The 25250-nt window shown below is 47.4% G+C and overlaps 1 protein-coding gene across 3 annotated transcripts in view; it reads right to left on the minus strand.

The window, feature by feature from the left end:
- Positions 1 to 10267: 10267 nt before the first annotated feature.
- Positions 10268 to 25250, minus strand: part of LNX2 (ligand of numb-protein X 2) — an 83742-nt gene continuing 68759 nt past the window's right edge. For 2 of the 3 annotated variants that reach the window (XM_030308279.1, XM_030308272.1), the window contains exons 6-10: positions 24473 to 24613; positions 20940 to 21117; positions 17882 to 18113; positions 14251 to 14409; positions 10268 to 12423 (exon numbers count right to left, since the gene is read on the minus strand). In XM_030308279.1, coding sequence (XP_030164139.1) covers positions 12288 to 12423; positions 14251 to 14409; positions 17882 to 18113; positions 20940 to 21117; positions 24473 to 24613 — 846 coding nt within the window. In that variant the 3' untranslated portion in view covers positions 10268 to 12287. The remainder of the gene's footprint in view (positions 12424 to 14250; positions 14410 to 17881; positions 18114 to 20939; positions 21118 to 24472; positions 24614 to 25250) is intronic. The other variant, XM_030308289.1, reaches the window with a different exon arrangement.

Here is a 25250-nt window from a genome sequence, read left to right on the forward strand (position 1 = left end):
CGGCTGCAAAAGGGGACCTGGATGGCACGCCCCTCTCAGCAGGTGCATCACTGCAAAGGCTGGGGCACCGATCTGTGCCTTCCCTGGGGCAGCCACCTTGGAGGACTGAGCAACAGCAGAGCCTTGGCCTAGCCTCAGTTTCTCCAAGTACTTTTGCCCAGGTGAGGCTTCCACAAGCGAGAACGTATGGTACAAGAAAGAAAGAAAGAAAGAGAGAGAGAAAGAAAGAAAGAGAGAAAGAAAGAATGAAAGAAAGAAAGAAGGAAAGAAAGAAAGGAAGGAAGGAAGGAAGAAAGAAGAAAAGAAAGAAATAAATAAGAAAGAGAAAGAAAGAAAGAAAGAAAGAAAAAGAAAGAAGGAAAGAAAGAAAGAAGGAAAGAAAGAAAGGAAGAAAGAAAGAAAGAAAGAAGATAAAGAGAGAAGCAAAGCCCAGGTGGGGCGCTAACGTGGGCCTTCCCAGGGGGCGGGGCCTGAGGAGCCTGAGAGCTGGCGGGAGCCCTGGGGGTGGTGTAAGAGGAGCACTTGGGGGGGGGAGGGGAAGTGAGTGGCCCCCCAGGGCTGGGGTGGGGGGATCCGATATGAGAGAGAAGAGAGAAGGATGGAAATCAAGGAACCAGGGGCTCCGCGTGTCCCCGGGGTGGGGGTGGGGGGGGAGCGGAAGTACACAGTCAGACCCTTGAAATTCAGCCACAAACGAAAACCCAGCCAAAGCGCAACAGAAAAGAGCTGTGGGAAAGAGATCCAAGAGACAAAGAGGGTGTGGTTCAAAGCCGTGTGGTTTTCGGGCTGGGGAAGCAAACAAGAACCAGAAGGAGCAAAGGAAGCCAGGACAAGAGCGGAGGAAATGAGAACGGGCACAAGACAGAGACAGAGAGGAAGGGCTGGGGGGTGGGGGGCAGCGGGTGGGAAACCCTGGCTGGGGATTCTCTTATTAGCTGGGGGCTTTGCTTAGACTGAGCTGTGTCAGTCTCTCCCTCGTGCATCCACAGACCTCCCCGTGGGAGGCCTTGTGGGGGTGCCAGCGGCCAAGACCGGCACTTGACCCTGACCGCAGTGGGGTCTACACAGGTGGGCTAAGCAGGGGGTCTGCCCATTCCTGGCGGGATCACCCTGAACCTTCCCGGAGAAAGCCATGCCTCTTAGAGCCCCGGAGGCCCGGCGCCCAGGGTACCCAGACCTGCAGGAGGGCGGCCGGGCAGGTGGCACCTTTGGAGAACGGGCATTTTTGTCAACGATACGTGATGTTTCTAAGAAGTCCTTTCTTCTGAACGATAGGAAATCCCATCCATTAGATTACATGAAAATAATCACGCGCCGAATACAGTTCTTATCGTCAAGTAACTGGGACAGATCGTACATTCTTCCCAGGGGGGCAGGAACCGGCCGGGGAGAAGCTGATTGATTCCACTCAGGGCCCGACCCCCCGGGTCTCCGGTTCAGTCTTCCCCTTGCCGCCCAGCCACGTCAGATGTCAGACGGTGACAAGGGCAACATGACCAACGGGGAGGCAGCTGTCAGACAGGAAGACAAAGGCAAAGGCAGGGTCAGAAGAGACATTTCTGCTCCCTGGTGGGTGCTCGCACCCCAAATCCCAGGGGTCACCCCCTGCTCTGGGATCCGGCGTGGCCCCTCTGTGCCTCAGTTGTGGAACCGGCTGCGGTATTCACCTTGAAAGCCTGGGAGGAGTGAGCGGACACACATGTGAAAAATGCTCGGCATAGGCTCGACTTTCCATAAATGTTAGTTGTAATTTCACTCAACCGCAGAAACCAAACAAACCGTTTCGGGTTGAGACGCTGTAGTTACCGGAGTTCTCTGAATCCCTTACTGAATTTCAATGTCAAGTTCTCAGCCTACGGCCTCTGAGTCCTCAAGTGCACTTGAGAAATGCTGCCGAGACATGTCATGCCGGATCCAAGAGCAGGAACTGAGACGGCCCCTCCGATGCAGTTCCCTGTTTAGAAATTAAAATGGAAGCTTGAAAGTAAATAGCTCGGATGAGAGGATGGCTGGAATAAGCCGGTATGCTATTATGAACCAAGAATGTCCGTCTTTTTCAAAGTCAAGGGTAAGGGTAAACCAGCACACAGATTGTAAACAGTCTGCAACCTTGCAGAGTGCCTACTCGGTAGGAATGTTAACTCCTGGTCCCTCCAAAGGCCCAACAGGGGACAGTGACGTTATTCCCTTTCATCGGAGTCGGACACCGTAAACCTCCCAAGGGACAGGGCTGGCCTACTCGTTTCCGTTGTTCGTTGAGTGAAGATGGCCTGTTGCAAAGCACCCCTCCTGGGAAAGGCAGCTTACGGAGGAGGAAGTCAGTCCTTTCCCCAGCTTCCCACACAAGCCGTGTGACCAGGGCATGGAGCGTGCTGAGGGTAGGGTCCGGGCGGAGGCGGCGGGTGGGGACGCTGGGCTGCGGGCTCTGGTTTCTGGTGCGTAATTTGCCGTTTGCCAGTTACGTGCAAGCGGATAAGTCCCTTAACCTCAGTTTTTCTTCATCTGTCAAACGGGAGCCGTCTACGTATAACTAATACGTCTCCTAAGGTTGTCATGAGGCTCGAATGACAAATTGCTAGTCAATGCCACACGTGGGAAAGTAAAGTGCTGCTGTCGGAACGTAGTTAGACGAATGCCCGGTGCTGTCGACGGTGGCCATCTGTCACCTGCACAGAGAAAAGGTAGCAAATTTGCCTGAAAGGGCACCACGGTAGATAAGCGGCAATGAACCACATTCTCGTGCCTCCTGTAGAGGCTCGTACCGACGTCAGGCCACGGAGACCTGGCTCGTGATGGCCTTTTTTTTCCCACTTCCGCGCTGTTTTGTTGGTTTCTTGCGATTGTTACCCCGTGGCGGAACCCGTTCTCTTGTCTTTTTTTCTTTTTCTCTTTCTGTTTTTGAGAGAGGGTGCCAGCAGAGGAGGGGCAGAGAGAGAGAGAGAGAGATTGGGAGAGAGGGAATCCGAAGCGGCCTCCGGGCTGTTAGCTCAGAGCCCGACGTGGGGCTAGAACCCACAGAACCGTGAGATGGTGACCTGGGCCGAAGTTGGCCGCTTCACCGACGGAGCCACCCGGGCGCCCCGGAATCCATGGTCTTCAGAGTCACTCACGGTGTGATCCAGGGGTCCTCCCCAGCCCTCCTCTGAGGCTTCCGACACTGAGCTGGAACCGGCAAGCGTCGCACCGCACCTCGGGCCGCCAGGCGCATGGGAGGCTGAACGGCCAGACCCCGAAGGAGCTCGCGGCCACCGAGGGGCACGGCCGGCGCAGGCTGCGGTTGGGGGTGGACGGCAGCGTCAGAAAAGCAAGCGCAGCAGAGGGGCAGACGGGGCCGGGAGTGGCGGGGGAGCGAAGGACTTGGAAGAGCAGGGCGGGGGAGCCCGGCCGCCGCTGGCACCGGGGCTGGGCCGGGAAGGACTAGCAGGACTTAGCCTGGCCGGGACCAGGCATTCCTGGAGGGGTGGCACAGCATGAGCGGCAGCCCGGCCCCGGGAGAGCTGGGGACCGTGCCTGGGGAAACTGAGTCACTTACACGATCAAGGCGCGCGACCCAACCTGCCGACGGGTGCACCGTGTTGGGGAAAACACGCGCGATGTTGAGAACAAACAGAAGCTTGGGGTGCAGAGGAAGCTCTGAAAGCAGGGAGCTCCCTCACTCTCGATAACCCCGGGCGGGTGTAGCCGGCATCTCTGTGTCCACACGGCACTACAGCCTGTGGAGCACGATGGGTCAGCCGCTTTACGTGCACAGTCTCTACAGCGTGCAGCCCCTGGCGAGGTAAGCGTCTTCTCGTTTGCTAGATGAGAAAACTGAGGATCTGAGGTGCAATGCAGTGCTTCGGGTCTCTGACGCCAATGAGTGGCAAACGCAGACCCGGCCTGTCGGGTTCTATCCACTGTGACCCAGCAGGCCTCCCTCTAAATTAGTAGCATGTGCGCCCCGGGGTGCCGGGGGCTCAGTCGATTAAGCATTCCCGACTTCAGCTCAGGTCACGATCCCGCGGCCCGTGAGTTCAAGCCCCGCGTCGGGCTCCGGGCGGACAGCTCGGAGCCCGGAGCCTGCTTCGGATCCTGTGTCTCCCTCTCTCTCTGCCCCTCCCCTGCTCGTGCTCTGTCTCTCTGTCTCACAAATAAACGTTAAAAAAAAATGAAAAAATAAATTCGTATCATGTGCGCCCCAGCAGGTATCAGTGCTTTTTGTCGCAGAGCCGCGGGAAGAGAGGGGCGGAGGTCCGGCCAGCACGCCCAGGGCCCATCACGCCGGCACAGCCGTCCTAGGTGAGTGATCACCACCAAATGTGACCCGACGGTCTCTAAACAACCGACACGGAGCACCGAGCTGTGTGCCTCCTGTCACACCTCCCCGGAGAGGCCCTCCCTGACCACCTCCCTCCTACAGCTCGTTTCTGTCTTCCGTTCACCTGGGTTTTTTCTCTTCACAGCATTTATCGCCGTCTAACAGCACATCGTTTCTTCATTTTATTGTTCATTCTTCCCCTCCTTAGAATGTAAGCTGAGGGAGAGCCGACAAGTTTGTCTTGGTAACTGATGGATCCCGAGCACGGAAAACAGTGCCTGGCCTGTAGCACGTGCTAAATAAACATTCCCTGAGCCAGAGGGGAAAAAAGTATCAGTATTTCACGCATCGTGCCGGCCTGATATTCATTTAGATATTAGAGATCACAAACCAAGAGATCTTCCCCTCTGCCAGGCTTCTGCAGTCCAGCTGGGAGGAAAGGCAGGGACAAAATGTCACCCAAAGCAATCGTTGACAATTACATTGTCAATTAATTGTCAATTACATTGACAATTACAAATGGAGTAGTGAGGTCCCAGTCGTGGAAGCATTCAAGCAGGGGCTGGAGAGGAGACAGAAGCGATCCCCATATCAGAAAAACCTGGATAAGGGCTTTCCGACTCTAAGGTTCCATGATTTGGGGTCGTTGGGGGAAAAGGCTCTAGGGTGTGGGTACTTGCGTGATACAAGGACATGGTATCCTTTGGGATGACTTACAGGTGAGAGGAGATGAGAACTCATTTTCCTTAAACATTCACTAACTCCCCAGGGTGAGCTTTGCTGCTGTGGGTGCCCACCTCTGTGCCCGGCCCTCACCCTACATCAGCGCGGGCTGGGACCCCCGGGGGCAGGAGGATAGCCTGCACTGTCAGGGGCCAGGCAAGACCCGGAGGGCTGCACGGAAGGGAGGGTGCAAATCTGCCAAACCGCTCTGGGGTGCCCTTCCCTGGGAGGTCTGGCGGTGGGAGGGTCGCCGTCCCGGGTTGTGACTCAACCCATCCCATGATCGGAGACGTTCTGGCAGAGTTGTGGGTGAGACAAGATTTTCTCCCTTTCCTTTTTTTTTTTTTTTTTTTTTTAATGTTTGTTTATTTTGAGAGAGAGAGACAGAGACAGAGACAGAGGGAGTGCGAGCAGGGGAGGGGCAGAGAGAGAGAGAGGAAGAGATAGAATCCCAAGCAGCCTCCTGACCATCAGCACAGAGCCCAGCGGAGGTCATGATCTCTCAGCTCGTGAACTGACTCATGACCCGAGCCGAAATCATGAACTGACCGAGCCCCCCGGGAGCCCCCGGATGTCCTTTATTTTTGACAGCTGCCTCCACTCTCAGAACCCCGACACCGACCGGACAGCTGTCTCGTCTCTACATCGCAGCCTCAGCGATAGACATGTCTCACCTGACCTCTCGAACCGGCGATCGCTTTTTGGGCAATTCAAGGAGGGGTTGCTACTGGATTCACCCTTAAAACTGCAGACTTTTGAGGAAAAAGGTGAGGCCCGTAGAAGTTTGCAAAACAGCCCCGCCTCAAAGCATCATGTGCAGGGGAGTCACCGGAGTGCAGATGGAAATCCTGCAGCACCCCGCACACCGCCACCCTTCCCCTGGTTGGAGGCCTGCCCTCTGCCGCGTGCGGGGAGGTGCTAGAAAGGGCTCGTCTTTTACTCCCGTGATCTTACATTTTACCATTTCTATCCTTGGACGTTTCGCAGCCGGTGGGCGCTGGGTTCACACGTCCAACTTTACTTCTAAAGAGCTTTTGCGTGGCCAGAGAAATCAACTGCTCGCCTAGTTGAACGGAGATTTGCGCTGTGCCGTGGCAAGAGCTTTCCAGCAAGGCCCCCCCGGGGCGTTGAAACCTTTCCTTCTGCAGGCCGAGAAGAGAGACTTAAGAGAACAGACGCTCACTTCGTGACTCGTTCGCCTGGGCCTGGGTAGGAGTTCCCTCTGCTGTGCGACCTACCTACGCGGTCTTATCGCCAAAGACGGGTAAACGGAGGGAGGCCCGAAGGACGAAAAGGTGCAACCCGGGGTTGCAAAGAAGCGATCCGGAGCCCGTCTGTGCGTCATGCACACGGTAGGTGCTGGGTGAATTCTCGTGTCGATGGCTGCATGGGAGAGAGCCCCGTTGGGCCCTGGGACGTGCACGGGCGTTCTGCAGGTGCTTAAGGCAACTCGGAAAGAGTACACCCCAGCATGCAGCGTGGCTACCCCACTTTCCCTTTTTAAATGTTGATGCAAGGGGCGCCTGGGTGGCGCAGTCGGTTGAGCGTCCGACTTCAGCCAGGTCACGATCTCGCGGTCCGTGAGTTCGAGCCCCGCGTCGGGCTCTGGGCTGATGGCTCAGAGCCTGGAGCCTGTTTCCGACTCTGTGTCTCCCTCTCTCTCTGCCCCTTCCCCGTTCATGCTCTGTCTCTCTCTGTCCCAAAAATAAATAAACGTTGAAAAAAAAAATTAAAAAAAAATACAGATTAAAAAATAAATAAATAAATAAATAAATAAATGTTGATGCAAGATGCTTAGTCTTTATAGAAAGTGCCACGTTCACTGCAGCTCGGAGCTTTCACATTCCCAACTGGTTCCCTCGGAATCGATGGGACTCTGCTGTCCTGAAACGCGGGGGGGGCTTCGGGCGTGATGCACGAGCCAAGTACCGTTAGGAGCTGAAAGTCGCGTTTGTTGACTTCAGATTTAAACCAGCCACTTATCGCAGGCTTCAACCATTTGAGGAGTCCTAAAGCAACGGCCCGCTTTCCTGTACAAGGGACCGGAAACCCGGTTCGGAAGCAAGAGCGAACAGAATTTGCAGACCACGTTGTCTTTCCACGAGGAAGTGCGCCGGCTCGTTTGGAGCGCGCGGCCCCCCGCTGTTTGAAAGTCTGCTCATATCGCGCAGTATCCTGAGGAACAACCCTTCTCGATCTTCGACATTCCCTTCTTCCCACCCCAGGTGGCCTCCCTAAGCAGCACCAGAGACCCCTCATTTCCCCGACCAGCTCAAAAATAATTGGAGGGTGGAAATCCACACACCTTAAATGTGGGCCGTGCATACTGACTTCTGTCCAACGACTGCGGTATAGACAGAAGGGCAAGCAACCTTCCTGGAGAAGAACCTGACGAACACTGCTCTTAGGCCAGGTGGGCAAGGTCAACACCAACAGCCACAAGTCACGCTGACAGTATGCAGCGTCGCTAGGCCATGAGAGAATGGCCCTTGACCTTGGCCATCTTCCTCCCGCAGACGCACAGCCCCCGTCTAATCACGAGAAAGCGAAGCAGGCACGTTCCAACGGGGGGCGTCTTACAGTGTCCCTGGCGGGTGCGCGACACCATCCGGATCCTCAGAAGCAAGGAAAGTCTGAGAAAACAGCACAGCCGGGGGGAGCCCCAGGAGGCATAACTAGATGTCGTGTGGCGTCCTGGAAGGGATCCTGGGACAGAGAAAGGACACGAGGCCTACATGCTCCATCTAGAGAACCCTGGGCTCTCTGGAAGGTATAGAATCTCTGATTTCTAGCTTCTAATTTTAAAGGTTGCTACAGGCAGGGGTAATCGAGCACCTACCTGGCAAGTTTTTCTTCTTCCTCGTACATATCCGTGGCCACGAAAGTGTAATTTAACAAAACCTTTCAGAGGAGTAAAAAGTGCCTGCCCCTGGAGGTTGGTGAGGATTTCCCACAAGGAGGTGATGCCACGAGAGCCAGGTCAGCCTGCGGAGGCACGGGCGTGGTGGTGATGGTGTATAAAGGAGGCAAGGAGTGGGGGAAGCGAGGTGAGCGCGGGCAGGGGGCGGGGTGGGAAGGGGCTTTCCTGCCGCGCCAAGCTGCTGTGACCTTTCCCTGCAGATCCCTAACCAGGGCAGTGACCAGAATTAGGGTCTAGAACAGCTACCGGTAAGAGTTCAGACCGGAGAGAGCGGGGGGGGGGGGGGGGGGGGGGTAGGGAAGCGCACGAGAAAAACGGATGTCCGTGTTGCAGAAGCGACGTTAGGGGCCCTCAGTCCCCAGACAGCGCGGGCCGCAGACCCAGGGTGTGGGCGCACTCAGAACTGCAAGGTGGCCCTTGCAACTGTGAGGGTGGTTAGGTCAGAGCCACAACAGAAGCAAACACGGAGGCCTGCTGAGATGCACCCTCACAAGGAGGGTAATTCTCTTGAAAGCGGGGAGGAGGGGCCAGAGAAAGCTAGAGACGGCAGCATCCAAGCGACGCCTCCCGATATGGGACACGCGACATGGGACGCCGCGGCCACGCACAGAAGGGATCGCATCACAGGGCTGCAATAGGGAGCCCTCGGAAGCGGGACCTGGGGGCGTGGGGAGCCCGCCGGAGTCACAGAGGGTAAATGGGACCACAGAGCCATGCAGAAAACCTGATTAGGGGTCAGACCGCACGGCCCTTGATCTGAACTTAATTTACCGGGAAAACGGGAGCAGTTTTCTTTGATTACAATTTTTTCTTCTTTAATGCAGGTAATGAGCAAAGCCCTGGGAAGGCCAGGAAGCAGGTCAGGCCCGCCTGGTCCGGGAAGTGCTGTGATAGAGGCGACAGGCACAGCCACATAGTAATCTCCAATTCTCTGATAACCACGTTAAAGCAAAGTAAAAAGGGGCGCCTGGGTGGCTCAGTCGGGTGAGCGTCCAACTCTGGATCTCAGCTCAGATCATGATCTCAGGGTTCCGGGGATCGAGCCCCGTGTGGGACTCTGTGCTGACGGTGTGGAGTCGGCTCGGGATTCTCTCCCCCCCCGCCCTCTGCCCCTCCCCTGCTTGTGTTTGCACATGCTCATGCTCTCTCTCCAAATAAATTTCAAAAAAGCAAAAATAAACTGGTGAAATCAATTTTAGTAAGATATTTTAGGGTAAGGGGAGGGGGACTTGGAGGAAGGCAGTCAAAAGGTACAAACTTCCAGTTACGAGATAAAGAAGTCCTCAGGGGTGCTTGGGTGGCTCAGTGGGTTTAGCGGTGACGTGTGTCACTTAGGCTCAGGTCATGATCTCGAGGCTCGCGAGCTCGAGCCCCACGCCGGGCTCTGTGCTGACAGCTCAGAGTCTGCTTCAGATTCCGTGACTCCCTCTCCCTGTCTCTCTCTCAAAAATAAACAAACATTTAAAAAAAGTCCCAGGGGGGCACCTGGGTGGCGCAGTCGGTTAAGCGTCCGACTTCAGCCAGGTCACGATCTCACGGTCCGTGAGTTCGAGCCCCGCGTCGGGCTCTGGGCTGATGGCTCGGAGCCTGGAGCCTGTTTCCGATTCTGTGTCTCCCTCTCTCTCTGCCCCTCCCCCGTTCATGCTCTGTCTCTCTCTGTCCCAAAAATAAATAAACGTTGAAAAAAAAAAAAAAAAAGTCCCAGGGATGTTATGTGCACCACGACAACTACAGCTAACACCGCTGTGTGATATACAAGAAAACGGTCAAGAAAGTAGATCCCGAGAGTTCTCATCCCGAGGGGAAATTTCTGTCTTTTCTTTTTACGGTGTCGGTGAGAGAAGACGGAGGTTAGCTGAACCTCTTGCGGTGACCCCCTCACAGTGTATGTAAACCCAAACCATCATGCCGTATGCCTTCAACGTACACAGAGATGTATGTTCTTTCTCAATAAGACCGGAAAAAATGCATAGAAAAAGATGGGCAGGCAACCCACCAAAAATAAAAGTTAAAAAAAATACTGTATTTTCTATCAGCCTGTATATCCAAGGTATCATCATTTTGATACGTGGCCCAGTCGCTGTTCAGGGATTCAGTAGCCACACGTATTGGGCAACACAGATCTGGAGCTACCGTGTGGGCAAAATGTCCAACGATCAGCAGGGATCAACGTGTTGTGCCTACAGGAGTAAGAATCAGAAGGTGGACTTGTAACTCTGAGGTTCGAAGCTCGGGGCGCGGTGACGGCAACAGGGGTGCCATGAACACATACAAGGATGGCATACGGAGTCACTATCTGCTGCTTCAGAAAAGAGACAATGTCACTGTCATGGAAAGGATGACTTTTATTTCCATCCTGGATGATCATCACACCATTATTTAAACACGTTTGAGAAATCCTGAAATAATTTAAACCGAAGGCACAGAACAAATCAAAATATTTGAACTATTTACGCTTAAAATGAGAAAATTCGAATATCTCAACAGTAACAATAAATTACGAACAAGTCTCCATCACCAAATATCATTCTGACCAAAAGCCATCGCGTTTTGTAATCAAACCAAATTGGCTTCAGCCGAGGCCGAGATTTCCGTGATAAAAATAACGCTGAAAAAAAGTGCCTTCTTCCAAAATACTCATCATACCCCCAGGTTCAAGGTAAGTATTTTATGTATAACAAAGTAGCCATTAGGATATTTGTTGATGGATGGTCGCTCCCCAAGAAATGATGCATTCTTACAAAATGTTTAAAAAAATAGCCAAGTAGGATATAAAATTCTATCTGGGGAGCAGGAAAAAAAACCCAACAAACAGACCTGTTCCATGTCGATTAGAATATCAAAGCACGTCGATACCAAATTGCTTCAAAAGCCAATCATCACATAACAGTAATATACTGTATGCAGCATTCCACTGTATCTTGGTTATATGTTGACCATACACAGTGTAGCTAAGGGGTTGAACGAATCGGTAGCAATTATTGTTGCCATTTCTTATTTATCCAAAAGAGATCGGTTTAAAAAAATCACTAAAAAGCTACCAGGAATAACCAGGGACATGCTACAGCCACAATAAAGCCCTAGCAATGCAACTGCTAGCTTGAAAATCAAGTGGTCATGCTCATAATATACTGTAGTATTTTCGAAATACATTCTCTGATAAACAATACCATTTATTACAGAGGTCACTTGTAAATGAGCTCAGATTCTGAACTAGGTTCCTAAGTGAAACTTTTTTCAAGTATGCATAATATTAGCAAGGTAAAGATACTTCTTATCTTACTCGCTTCTTTATGGGTTCCTCCAAAGGACAACCACGTGGAGTGAAGGACGAACAAAACGGGCTGGTCGTAGTTTTCAGAAACGTTTAGGAAAAACAAGAGATAGCCTAGTGATCAAGGACTCACTGAAAGATAATAAGCATCTAAAACCTACTATTTTCGATAAAAATCCAGGACTTTTCAGGCTTTTTCTTGAAATGGTTAAGTTCACGAGAAATAATGGGGGGAAAAAATAAGGGTTTCTAAAACACTCAAGGCTCGTCTCAGAATGAAATAAAGCTAGGGTACCTTCTACACTGAGTTGTGATATATATGAATGCGTATTGAATAGCAATACGGTTTTATCTGTATCTACTTTAACTGCATCAATCACAGAAAGCATGTCCAGTCAAGACTGCTGACAAGTACAATACAAACGCTAGAAAATGAATTTTAGCAAAAAACGCTCCAAAATTTTCCTGCATAACAAAACGTTCCTTTGGAGATGAATCTTGAATGCCTTTGGACTTCTTTAAGTAAGTGCTGCTTTTACCGTCTCCAGCACGGAACCGTAATTAACCTCCCAACCTCCTGTGTCCCTGGAAAACGCGATCTTTTATTATCTAGCATTCTAATTATTGGTACATTATTTTGTAGAAAGCTCTTCAGTAGCGTCAGACTTCTGTCTTCATCATCTATGAGTACTAAGAGATTAAAGTAGAAGTAAAATACGTCAGAAAAATCACTTTATAAACGGTAGGAAGTTTTGAAATGTTGGCACCGAAGGGAAAAAAACGGGGGAGGGGTACCATCTCCAGGGAACCGTTCGTGGCACTGTGGCTACAGCGCAGCAGATGCTACTACCACTGGCTTCCCTGATCCCAGTCTTGGGGCGCGTGGACCCAAGGAACTACCACCAGTCCTCCGATGCAGCTGGCCGGGTCACAGTTTGGGAAGACTTCATCGGTCACGTTAGGTCACATTCTGACGACGGAGGGTCTGAATTCTAAGCACAGGAACTTGTTACAAGGGCTAGTGAACAAAGCCCAAACAAGGAAGGGGCCTGACTCGGAACCGATTTCGGAACCTACACCAGGCTGCCAGGCCAGCAGATAACTGTCAGAGTGACTTTGTTCCTCTGCTCCTTCAACATGGGAACTAGCGCAGAATGGCTCATGCCCACAGTCGACAGGCCGTTGACCGCCACGATCATATCTCCACATCTGGGCAAAGAGAAACAGAAACGGACCGTTAACTATTTTCATGGGATCAGACATTAGCCTGAGATTTCTTAAGCGTGAAATTCACAGCTTCGAGTAACCATTCGCTGTCAACGGTGAGCGCATATGATCTACCTTGCAAAACACCCGGGGCCGTTTTTCAGCCTAGATTGGCCTGCCCCTGCCGATCAAGGACACTTGTACGCCCACCACTCCTGTAGCCACTGGGTGGCTTTGAGGACGAGCAGAGTAATTTTTGCCTAAGCTTAAGCCAAATGTGATTCGGAGAATAAACGTGCTGCCCCGTTAAGAAATACTGACTAATGCACCCGAGGGCATTGCTTATTATTTTAACTGTCCTCTTTCCTCAGAGTGCATACGTCCCAGGGTTGAATCGCGTCGAGAATAAGACGGACACCTCCTTTTCTTTCGGTTGCCGTCAGCTGTGGACGCTTACTGTCCTCTGACAGGATCATCACAAATGGACGACAAATCTGAAGGCCTCTGTATCCTTTATGATCTTTCCTCTTTAGTCTGTAGCACCAACAGGCCAGCTTATTGTGAGCTACCTCAGTAGCAGGTGGCAAGTAAACTTCTGAGACCCAGACTGGTGGAGTGACCTAGCGAAGAGGATGGTTAATTCACGTTGCCCCTACTCCTTCCGCCTAAAATACGGATGTCCCCCCCATCTCTGTCGACACAAGCCTGATCAAGAGCATCTTGACCCTGACACCTTCTCGCCAGATCACGTGAATGGCACTTTCTCTCCGTGAGCGGTATACGCTCTCCATGTGTGTGGCACTCTGTCTAGTACGTCAACACTTACTTTTTAAGAACCGGCCCTCCCCTCAAAAACTAAGCACTAAGAGCTTCGTTACCCATCTCCTCTCAGTCCGTAGGATCTCTTGACGTAACCCCTCCTTCTTCTCCCAGCACCTGAGCTTTGAAAAAGGAAAGAGGCTGCGCGAGGTCGGCGGAGGACTTCCAGAGGGTTCCCAGCCAAGGCCCTGGAGACACGGTCCTGGGCGCGAACCACAGTCAACCGTTTCCAGCTGCTTGACTGTGGGCAAGTTTCTTTCTCCTTCCAGCACTTAAGTTATCTCGTTTATCAAACGGAAATAGCAACAACAACACTGACCTCCCAGGGCCGTTAAGAAGGTTCCATAATACCATCGCAAGCACTCAGCACTGTGCCTGGCACACGGTAAGCTATCATACATTCATTCATCAAATATTTATCGAGACCCTACTGTATACACGAGGCACTGTTGTCACGGCCAGGAATATAACGACAGAGGCAGCCAAGTCCCTCCCGCCCCCCCCTCACGGAGCTTGCATAAATATAACGTCAGGTGGACATAAGTGCTGTGGAGAAAAACAGAGCAGAGTCATCTAATGACAGGACTGGACCTCAGGGGGAATGTGTGGAATGACTGTTCATTGCTAGCTGTCCTACCACAGTGTGTCTCATCAGATGACTCAGGTTTGGCTCCTGTCATTAGATTCGCATCACAGAGCTATCGGAGGCAAGACGGTAAAGTGATGCTTCAGTCTAGATCTGGTCTGGCCAACGGTTGCCGTAAAGGGCCAGTTAGTAAACACATATTTTAGTCTTTGTGAACCACACGGTCTCCGTCCCAGGGACTCATCGCCGCCGCTGTGGCTCAGGGGCAACCACGGAGGACGCGCGAACCCGCGAACACAGCCACGTCCCGCTAAAACTTTATTTACGACAACAGCCCACGGGCTGGGTTGGGAGTTGACCCCTGGTCACGATGGCGCCCATCACAGTAAAGCTGAATCACATGATCAGACATAATGAAGACTCACTTTAATCTTCCATCATAATAAGCAGGGGTTCCCAAGACAATGGTTTTAATGAAGAAAGGCTGGTTGGTGTGGTTCTCTTCATATCCGCCAACGATACTAAAGCCCCAGCTTCCCAAGTAGCTTCTTCGTAAGACTATGTCATGGCAGCTGTGAAGGGCGCTGTAATAAACAGAAAGAACAGGAAAAAATTAACGTGGAGGCCTTTATACCCTGCTCTCCTCTGCTGTAACTAACTCCACAGCATGTTATGCTGTCACCGCCCGGGAAGTAAGACGGGCTGCTTTATTTCCTTCCAGATACGTTATGCCGACAACCCGTTTTCTAGCGAGTCCTAGGTGGACTGGAGTTTCTCCCACTTTTTTCGGTCTTCTTTTCCCAGGTGAAGATACCAGACCTGCCCACGCACACAAGCACGCAGGCATGCACGCACAAACACACCTGGTTACAAGTGGCACCGTAGACATTTGTACAAAATGGTTCTGTGCCTATATTTGCTCACTGCACTGTCAACAACGTCCTCGGTGCTGACATCCATTTGTATCCACACAATCTGTGTCTAGAAAAAAGTGGTGCAGAAGCGGTCTGGTACCCCTGATCTCGGCACTCAAATGAAAGAAGTGAGCATTGTGTGAGTTCCCCAAAAAGACAGAAAACGTTCTTTTCGATCTATGTGAAGAGTTATTTGTTGTTCTTTCCTCCTTCACTTAAAATGCATTTTAAGGGAGGCTCTGAAAAAATAGGGAACTCAAAATAGGGAAAAAAAACAACAAAAAACATCTCCCGCCACCCCCCACCTTTTTTTTTTTTTTTTTTTTTTTTTAAACCAGGGACCCTGAGATGCTCCAGACCGTCTGTCTGGAGGATAAGGCACTTCAGAGTTCTATGGATCTGGGAACAAGCAGTGAATAAAAACGTAAAAGTAGAAAAAAACTCCACCTAAATGACACAGAAAAGAAATCTCTCTTTAGGAAACAAATATCTTGGGGCGCCTGGGCAGCTCAGTCGGTAAAGCATCCGACTTCAGCTCAGGTCACGATCTCCCGGTTTGAGTTGGAGTCCCACATCGGGCTCAGAACCTGGGGCCTGCTTCGGATTCTGTGTCTCCCTCTCTCTCTCTCTGTCCCTCCCCCGCTCACACTCTGTCTCTCGCTCCCTCTCAGAAATAAATGAACGTTAAAAAAAAATTAAACAAAAAAAAAGAAACAAGTATCTTTCCTTTTTCGATAAAATCGGATATAAAGCCCTCTAAGGCAAGGCTTCCTGTTTTTAATCTATTAAAAATAGTTCTTAATAAAGCCGATTCCGATCTATGAAATGCCAGAACTTTTAATCTGGTCTAGTTGCTTAGCTCACCAATAAGAAAGGGCTTTTAAAAAGGCTTCTAAGATACAGCAGGGTCCCCATGCATTGGCCTGGTAACCTAAGGGGAACGTAGGTTACTTTCATTATTCCGAATCTCCTGCAAAAAAATGATGACAACAACACAAAACAAATCGTTGTTCTGTCTGGTGTGCAGATGTCCGGGGCACTCCTAGCACATTGCAGTGGGGGAGCCTCCCTTGTCAGAAGCAGAGCTGCTTAAAGGGGCCACCCGCACCCAGAGTAGTGGCCCTTCTGCCACGTGCTTGGGAGTACAGGTTTGCTCACAACAGAGACCCCCCAAGACTCTGCAGAATAGTGACCTCCTCCTGACAGATAACTCTTTTGATACAGGTGGACCCCAAAACAGACTTTACCGTGCTGCGTATTTTTCACCTGAAATTTTCATTACTCTTCGTGGTACCCCGGAAGATGCTCGGAACACAACGGGGGAAGCGCGGACCCCAGAACTAGGCCGGGGAAGCAGGTAAGGAAAACAGAGAGGAGCACCAGGGCAGTGCGAGTGGCTCTCCGGCGCAGTGCGGGTCTCCGCCTGTCCATCCGCAGTGGTGTGGACCAGCTCGGCCACCGCACAGCAGGAGAAGACACCTGCTCACCCACTGGTGCGTGAAGGGGCCTTCCTGACTTGCTAGGTCCAGAGTGACAGGGCTGAGTATTTAGCAAGATAAACGAGCTTCCCCTCTGATGGCTGAAACCTCACAATTTAGACAGCGTGTCTTCGGCAACCATTCCAACTGACCCCTACAGGCCCCTGAGATGTGAATTCTATTGGTTGTAGGCCATTTTAGTCTTCTTCAACCAAGAGGACAAGTCGGGAAGTTAGATTACCGACGAATTCCAACCATCCTTGTGCTTTGTGGTGTTATGTGAAAGTACTTTTTTTTAAATAAATCACACAGCACTATACAAATGCTAGTTATTAAAAATTAAATCCACGTGGTGCTAGATGGCTCAGAAACTGGCGTTCTTATTGTTTATTTTTATTGTAAAAAAGCAGTCATTTTCATACTTGGCTCAGAGTCCAAATATGTCATCACACTTCAGTTTTAGGATTCTTCTATATATTAGGAATCTAAAGCGATCTGGAAACAAAGACAGTAATACACATTCTCCCTATCTCAGTACCCAATTAAACGAGCATCATCAGGGGGCTGCAAATGCTTTCGTGACCAGACACGGACCCCCTGCAGCATGCCCTGATGGCGACAATCAGGAAGCAGCGAACTCTTCACTGAGGTGGCGAGGCACGCCTACTCTCGAACCCCAACAGTGTGGCTTAAAGGCTCTCACGTCCAGCAAAAACGGAGTTCTACACCTTGCCTTTTTAGGGAGCTAAAAGGATTAAGAAAGGGATTTCAGAAAAGCTTCTGGAATAGGGAAAGGCCCCACACTTTGACCTGGTTTTTCTGGTGAAAAATGCACGCGAAGTCTAAGCATGTATCAGAATGCACGGTGGGAAATGACCGCTTTTCTAAAGCAAGAGGCAGAACATCCCAATCTCGTGGCTGGTCCACTTACGAACCTTAATAGGAATGGACAGATGGCTTTATTCATTTCTTTTTTTAATGTTTATTTACTTTGAGAGGAAGAAAGAGAAAGAGGGAGAGCACGTGCATGAGCAGGGGAGGGGCAGAGAGAGGGAGAGAGAGAATCCCAAGCAGGCTCCATGCTGTCCGTGCGCGGCCTGACATGGGGCTTGATCCCATGAAGCGCGAGATCACGACCTGGGCTGACATCAAGAGTCAGACACTCAGCCAACTGAGCCACCCAGGTGCCCCTATTCGTTTTTATTTGTATGTACGGATGTATTTATGTTTATTTATTTTTGAGAAAGAAAGAGACAGAGGACAAGGGGGAGGGGCAGAGAGAGAGGGAATACACAGAATCCCAAGCAGGCTCCAGGCTCTGAGTTGTCAGCACAGAGCCCAAGGCACGGCTCAAACTCACGAACCGTGAGATCACGACCTGAGCCGAAACCAAGAGTCAGACCCATAACCAACTGAGCCACCCAGATGCCCCTATTTTTTTTATAAATAGATACATTAAGCCTTTTTAGCCTAGTTCTTATTATTAAATTTACCTTTTAGAATATAATAACCTGAGAAAAATTACCATTTGCTGTTGTAACTTGATTTGCTATTGCAAATCGGACTAAAACCTTTTCGTTCCCTGGATGAGTGAATTTATGGTGTTACACACTGACAGTGGCTGTAAGTATGATTACTCCGTAAGGGTCCAAAGCGGTCAGTACCTTGGAAGCCCAAGCCACATGACCCATGACGGGGACCAATTGGCGTCATACTCATTCTCGCTGAAGGTGCTCAGCTGCTCTTCCGTGGTCTGGGTTGCCTCCTCAACAACTTGGACCTCAAGCGCTTTCAGGACAACAGCAGAGGACGCGGCACTGGCTTTCAGCATGGCCACAGCCTCACTGTGACTTAGATTGGTCAGATCAATGCCATTGATATTCAGCAATATATCGCCTGTTCAAATGAAGAAACAAGAAAAATGAGACAAGCCAGTGAGTGACTATCTCCCTGTACATCCTGTTATTTGTAAATTAATCAACAAAGGTTGGTTCTAATAACTCACATGAGGTAAAAGACCATTTTCTTCTCTGTAATTTTTATGATCCTGAGGAAAAATCCAATTCATGGAGAACATTCCAGAACAACTCAAAACTTTAAGATAGTGTCATAATACGTAGGAAAAGGTGTGGCTCGAGGCACTGTGATTCAACTGGAAGTCCAAATCATTAGACCAAATCATTAGTCCAAATCATTAGAGTTTTGCTAGGTACAGGCCCTGGGCACATTTATTTCTCTTCTTTGAGCTTTAGTGACTTCTATAGTTCTTTTCTATTAGAAAATTATTTGATCCTTTGCTCTTAGAAATGAATTTTTAATATATTCCATTTTACAGTTACACTGTTTTATACATAAAGATAGATAGCCCTACAAAGTTTGTTTAGTGTGCACATATCAGAATACGTAAAGAGAAGATATCCTTGGGCCTACACAAAGAAATGAAACTTGTGATTTGAACATCTTCTCTTGCTTGAGGAATTAAAAAAAAAAAAGTGTTTGTTGCCTTGCCATAATTGATAAAAAAAGGGTAATAAGGATTACATAAAAAGGTTAGGAAGGAAAAGATTAGTTTTGTAGGTACCAAGAAAGCCTATGGAAAATCCTCTTCTCCCAATTCATCATTTTTCAGATTATTAAAGCAAACATTCTTACTGTAGAAAACTTAGAAACCATGAAATAAACAGAAGGAAATAAAATTACCTCAAACTCCACAATTGGGCAAATAACATTTTTTAAAAAACAATAGCAGCCTTATTAACGTGTAATTCACATACCACTCATTTCACTCATTTTCAAGTATGCAATTTTATGGTTCTTAGCATAATCACATTGTTGTGTAACCAGCACACATTATTTTTGGACCCCTCCCCTGAGAACCCTGTATTCATGAGCAATCATTTCCCTCTCCAGTTCTGAGCAACCACTAATCTATTTTGTGTCTCTATAGATTTGCCTGTTCTGGAAATTTCCTATAAATGCAACCACCCGTGGTCTTTTGTGACTGGCTTCTTTCACTTAGCATAATGTTTTCAAGGTTCATCCATATAGTAGCTTGTGTCAATACTACATTCCTTTTTATGGCCAAATAACATCCATTGCATGGACGTACCACATTCTGTTGATCCATCCATCAGCTGGTGTTCACTTGGGTGTTTCTACTTTTTGACCATTATGAAAAATCCTGCTATGAACCTTTATGTACAAATTTCCGTGGGGGACGTATGTTTTCATCTCTCCAGGAGTGGAACTGCTGGGTCAGGAGGTACCCTTGTTTTTAACTTTGAGGAGCTGCTAAACTGTTTTCCAAAACATTCCCACTGGCAACGTCGGAGAGTTTCAATTTCTCCACATCTTTGCCAATATTTGTTATTGTTTTTTTTATTCTATTCATCCTACTGGGTAGGGAGTGGTTTTGATGTGCATTTTCCTAATGTCAACTGACATGGAGTATCCTTTCATGGGATTTTTGGCTGTTTGTGTATCTTCTTTGGAGAAATGTCTATTCAGATCCTTTGCTCATTTAAAAACGGGGTTATGTGTCTTTTTTATTATTGAATTGTAAGAGTTCTTTATGTCCTCCAGATAGGAGTCTGTGGTCACATACATGATTTGCAAATATATTCTTCCATCCTGTGCATTTCACCTTCACTATCTTTTTGCTTTCTTGGCGGCGTCCTTGGCAACATAAAAATTTGTAATTTTGATGAAATCCAGTTATCTATTTTTGGGGGGGATTTAAAAAAATTTTTTTATGTTTATTTATTTTTGAGAGACAGAGAGGTAGACTGTGAGTGGGGGAGGGCCAGAGAGAGAGGGAGACACAGAATCCAAAGCAGGCTCCAGGCTCTGAACTGTCAGCACAGAGCCTGACATGGGGCTTGAATTCACGAACCACGAGGTCATGACCTGAGCCGAAGTTGGATGTTTAACCGATTGAGCCACCGGGCGCCCCCAGTTTACCTATTTTTATTATGTTGCTTGTGTTTTGGTGTCCTGAGAAAATCACTGACTAATCCATTACTTAATCCAAGGTCATGAAGATTCATGCTTGTGTTTTCTTCTAAAAAGTCTTAGTTCTTACTTTTAGGTTTTGGATCCACTATAAGTTAATTTTCATGTATGGTGTGAGGTAGGGATCCAACTTCATTCTTGGAAAAATAGCTATTAAGACTCACTTTCCCAAATGAACAAACCAAGTGTATGAAGAATGCTATTTTTACCACCACCACCCCTACCTCTATAAATTATATGGTACTGATGGAAGGTGGGGTACGGAGTGTGAAATTATAAATGAATTAATCCCTAAAACTATGCCTTTTTATTAAGAATGTCTTCCACTTCACCTCTTCTGTGAGACCCCTCCCACATGGGTACTTTACTACGTAAGCAATATTTGTTATTTTAGTGAGACAGTCCTTCAGAGGATCCAATCTGCCATCATGTGAGAAGCGTTCAATCTTTCAGAGGGTCTTTTCCAACATAAAATAATCCAACCGAGTAACTGTTGGAAAATAATGGAAACATCATCAAACTTCAGCAATTTTCCTTCACATTAGGCATTTTCTAACCTTATAATAAGAGAGGCTTTATATGGAAGGGACATTTTAAAGGATTCAAAGAAGTCATGTTTAATGGAAAATATCGTAGATATGTGTTATTTTTTAAAACACGCGTTGAATTCAGGGAGAAGATGTAGTGTAACTGTTCAAGACCCTCTCTCACCTCTCTTGATTCGGCCATCACGTGCAAGGCAGCCATGAGGTGGCACACTGGTCACAAAGATGGGCAGTTCGCCACTCTTACTTCCTCTGCCTCCAGCTACCGTCATCCCAAGGGACTCGTGGGGTTCCTTTTTTACAGTGATGTGTTTTTCTTGGCATGTAACACACTGGGCAAGATCCTAAAACACGAGAGAAAAATTTACTGGATAATAAAATAATATATAGCTGAAGAAAAGACAGCATAAACTAAAGGAAAAAATACTGTGGCAATTATAAAGTCTTTTTTAAAATCACCTGCTATAGAAGGAACACACAGTTCTTCATGGTACAAACACTACAGTGAACACTGGGGATCACAAGGCCAAACTTTGGACTGCTGTATTTTCATCCGACTATTTATGAGACAGAAAACACTCAGGACTGTGACATACGGAAGTCAAAGTAAAATAAACACATCATTTGTATAATGATCTTGGCCTCCAAGATATGATCAATTCCATAAAAGTAAATAATGCGTTGGAGTTTTAAGATTCTGAAGACAAGCCAATGAATTTTATTTCCATCTCTCTCCTGTATTCTTTGAAGGAAAAGTAGAGTAGTACAAAAGTAAAGTGTGGGCTTCATTAATTGCCAGAAATAAGCCACAGACCTATCTTCTGATTCTTACTCATAGGATTATGAAAATGCTCAATCAGGAAGCAGGTGCAAATGGATGTTCAAAACCTTCATGAAAAGCTAAAAGGATATGAAATAACTGAATTTTCTGAAAAAGTTAATAAAGAGAAATAAATTCCCAGCAAACTGTGTTCTCAGGAAAAAGCAATTTTTACTGACATTTATTACTGCTACTTATGATTGAGTCACTCCTAGAAGAAAGGGAGAATTTAAAACATGACTTTTCGTTTGAATTAGAACTCAATCAAAAACAAGGTGTACGTACGCAACATTAGTATTAAAATAGCAATAGTAACCAACACCTATTGAAGATTTACTGTGGGTAAAGCTAATGGCGTTACCCGCATTATTTTATTTTAATCCTCACAATGATCTTGAACATGAACACTATTGTTGGCCCCATTTTACAGAGGAGGGAACAACCTTAGAGAGGTCAGGTAACTTGCCCCAAATTATACAGCTGTAAGTGGCCGCACCGGGATTTGAACTGATGCAAGCACATGTATATTGATTATATGCACCCACACTACAAGGGTACTATACTATCAAGTGTAATAATGGAAACTAATGTTTCAAAAGATTCCTAACACTTATCAACTATAGGAGAAATTGTAATAATAAGATAAGTGTTAACATGACTAACAATATCAATGAGAGAATGGTATGAATTGTATTTATAGAACTGTAACGTTTCTGTAGAGCTGACAGGTGCGTATTTGTTAATCAAGCCCTGGGTTCCGGGTCCATCTGTTCTTCTCTGGTCCTGGAATCCACTCTTGAAATTTCAAAAAAAAATTTTTTTTAAATCTTTATTCACTGTTGAGAGAGACAGAGCATGAGCAGGGGAGGGGCAGAGAGGGAGGCACAGAATCCGAAGCAGGCTCCAGGTTCCGAGCTGTCGGCACAGAGCCCGATGCAGGGCTCAAACCCACGAGTCGCGAGATCATGACCTGAGCCGAAGTTGGATGCTCAACCAACTGAGCCACCCAGGCGCCCCTTGAAATTTTATTAAGGGAACTACTTGAAGTAACAGCCGAGCGTTCCTAGAAAATTTTGACCTTGTGGGAAACCTGTAAATGCCTCATGGCGGTATCCTACCATAGGAAATCTATGTCAGCATCTTCAAAACTGGGCAAGAGCCAGTTTATTAGGAAGACAACCCAGATAAAGTCAGCCTTGAGTATATTTATGTGAGAAGTTCCGGCCGTCAGATATTTAATCAATTAAAGGTGGTTGTTTTATTCCTCTATGTGGCTGAGATGTATGCATTTTAGGCAAACTTCCCAGATTATATTGGTATGCTTCATGAAACTTCGAAGGGCTTGGCACCACATGAATGTTTATTCAAGCAGCTATGTAGACTAGTGTGCACTTTAATTTTTCATAACAATTATTCTCTGAACAGGTTGTTCTGGTGAATTTCCGTTTGTGTCCCTAGGACACCTTTATTTTTCTAAATCAGGATTTGACATCACAAATGCTGTGCATTAGTAGTAAATTGTTAAATTAATGCTTAAAAGTATATTTCATGTGGTTGTTCCCACCAATCAGGTTTGTAGAGGACCTAGAATAAGAATTAATTCAGCATTACTATGAAAAACACAGCCACATAAAATTAAAGAATAAGAATTAGTAGAGTTAAGAGGAAAAAAATATATATATATATAATTTGTAAAGCAAGGATCGGCTATATGAACACTTCCTTTTCAAATTCCTATTTGAAACAGTAACTCCTTTTCATAGCCATCATTGTGAGAGCAAAACTATAGGTTTCCTGCACACATTTCATTTTCTGTTCAGAAATGAGAACAAGTCTGTGGTTATAATTTCTTATAGGTATTAACTGAACCAAAGACCAGGGACAAGTCTGTACTTCAGCTCAGAGAACGAGATAAACCTGATGGGCCAAAAATACTCGTGCCTTTAAGCGATGCTTTCTTGGGGCACCTGTGGCATTCCAGAGGTACTCTCTCAAGTTGTACTTACATTAAGAAGCCACTTTAAGCTAACTCTGAGCTTCCAAGGTCACTCGCCTTAAGTAAAATTAAACTGCTTCGCTAAATAAAAACTTATTTATGGGTCTGCTTAAAAACTATAGGAAGTTTCCTATATGCTATTTCGCACAGTTGCAAAACATCATTGTTTTAAAAATCCTGGCCTACTGGAGGTTGGGTTCAAATGAAAGATCAAACGAGGTAAATACAACTGAGAATGCGGTAAAGTACCACTGTTTTATGCCTACAACTAAGGTGGGACAGTCTCCAAATTCTTCAGCACAGATAAATGACCTAGGGGTATTATAAATCCAGTGAAATATTAAAGAAGCAGCAAAAAGCTCAACATATGGGAATTTAAAATGATTTAGGGAAGTATTCCTCTAAGCTGTAACATAAAAAGAAATGTACTATGCACGTGGCTATCAGAATGTACGATTTACGTTTAATATTCACATACCCAATTCTGTTGTAGACAACCTGGCCAATGGCTAAGTATAGACTTGTCAACCATTGTCTTCATTATGCTTTTTCAATCACATAACCGACTGTTACATTTAAATGAGCAAACCAAGACGAGTCCCACTTTCAAGCAGGACCAAACAAATACAGGTTTTTCTAGAAGATCAAACACTTTTCATCAGTCACCTGGCAGAAGGACCTTCTTACTAAGAAACCATCCCTACTGGCTTGAGGAACTGAGACTACAGAGTGACTCTCAAGGTAGCCAAACACACACTTCACATCCCAAACATCTGTATTCGCCGTTCCCAACAGAATAACAGCCCTCATTTAGAGCTTACCAGATGGCAACCATGATCCTCTGAGGGGAGGTGAATGAAAACACACAAACACAACGCCTCACCTTATGTGAGCTGGGTCTGTTGTGGTACAGCGGCTGTGCATGATGCTGGCTGCTACTCTGAGCTCCTGCGTCTCGGACAGGATTACCAGGCTGGGATTTCCCTGGTCTAGCAATTGTTAAATCCACCCTCTCTCCACTAGCCTGGAGAAAACACACATACACAACCACCAGTCATTAATGATGCTTCTCATTTAAAAAATTGAAGGCAGTGTCATTTTCAATACACTCATCATCACTGTGCCGGAGCCTCGCCTGAGTGGTGATGGCAGGCACCTGCTGGTGGGGAGGAAGGGAATTCATCTCAGGAACCAGTATTTTAAGCCTTCTGCAGTTAAAACACCCACATGCAGACCTCTTGGGCAGGCCCTCCCCGACCCTGGAAATACCAAGGAAATAAGCAAGGCGAAGCAGTCAAGCTGCCCATGTTCTGATCTCCCCATGATTTCTTGAAGGGTAACCCCTTCAAGATTGGCCTTGGCATGGAGAGGGAGAGCACAAAGGAAAGGAAAGGAAAGGAAAGGAAAGGAAAGGAAAGGAAAGGAAAGGAAAGCAAAGCAAAAAGAAAAGAAAAGAAAAGAAAAGAAAAGAAAAGAAAAGAAAAGAAAAGAAAAGAAAAGAAAAGAAAAGAGCTGATTCAAAACTGAATCAGAAGGCAGGTGACTTTTGAAATAAATTCCAGGGTGGCTACTTTGAGAGTAATAACCAATGGAACTATGCACAGCTTTGTCTCTGCTTGCTACAGATTTGAGTCAAAAATAGGACATCAGCTCAAACAGTT

The sequence above is a fragment of the Lynx canadensis genome, chromosome A1 (assembly GCF_007474595.2).
Source record: "Lynx canadensis isolate LIC74 chromosome A1, mLynCan4.pri.v2, whole genome shotgun sequence".
Lineage (NCBI taxonomy): Eukaryota > Metazoa > Chordata > Mammalia > Carnivora > Felidae > Lynx > Lynx canadensis.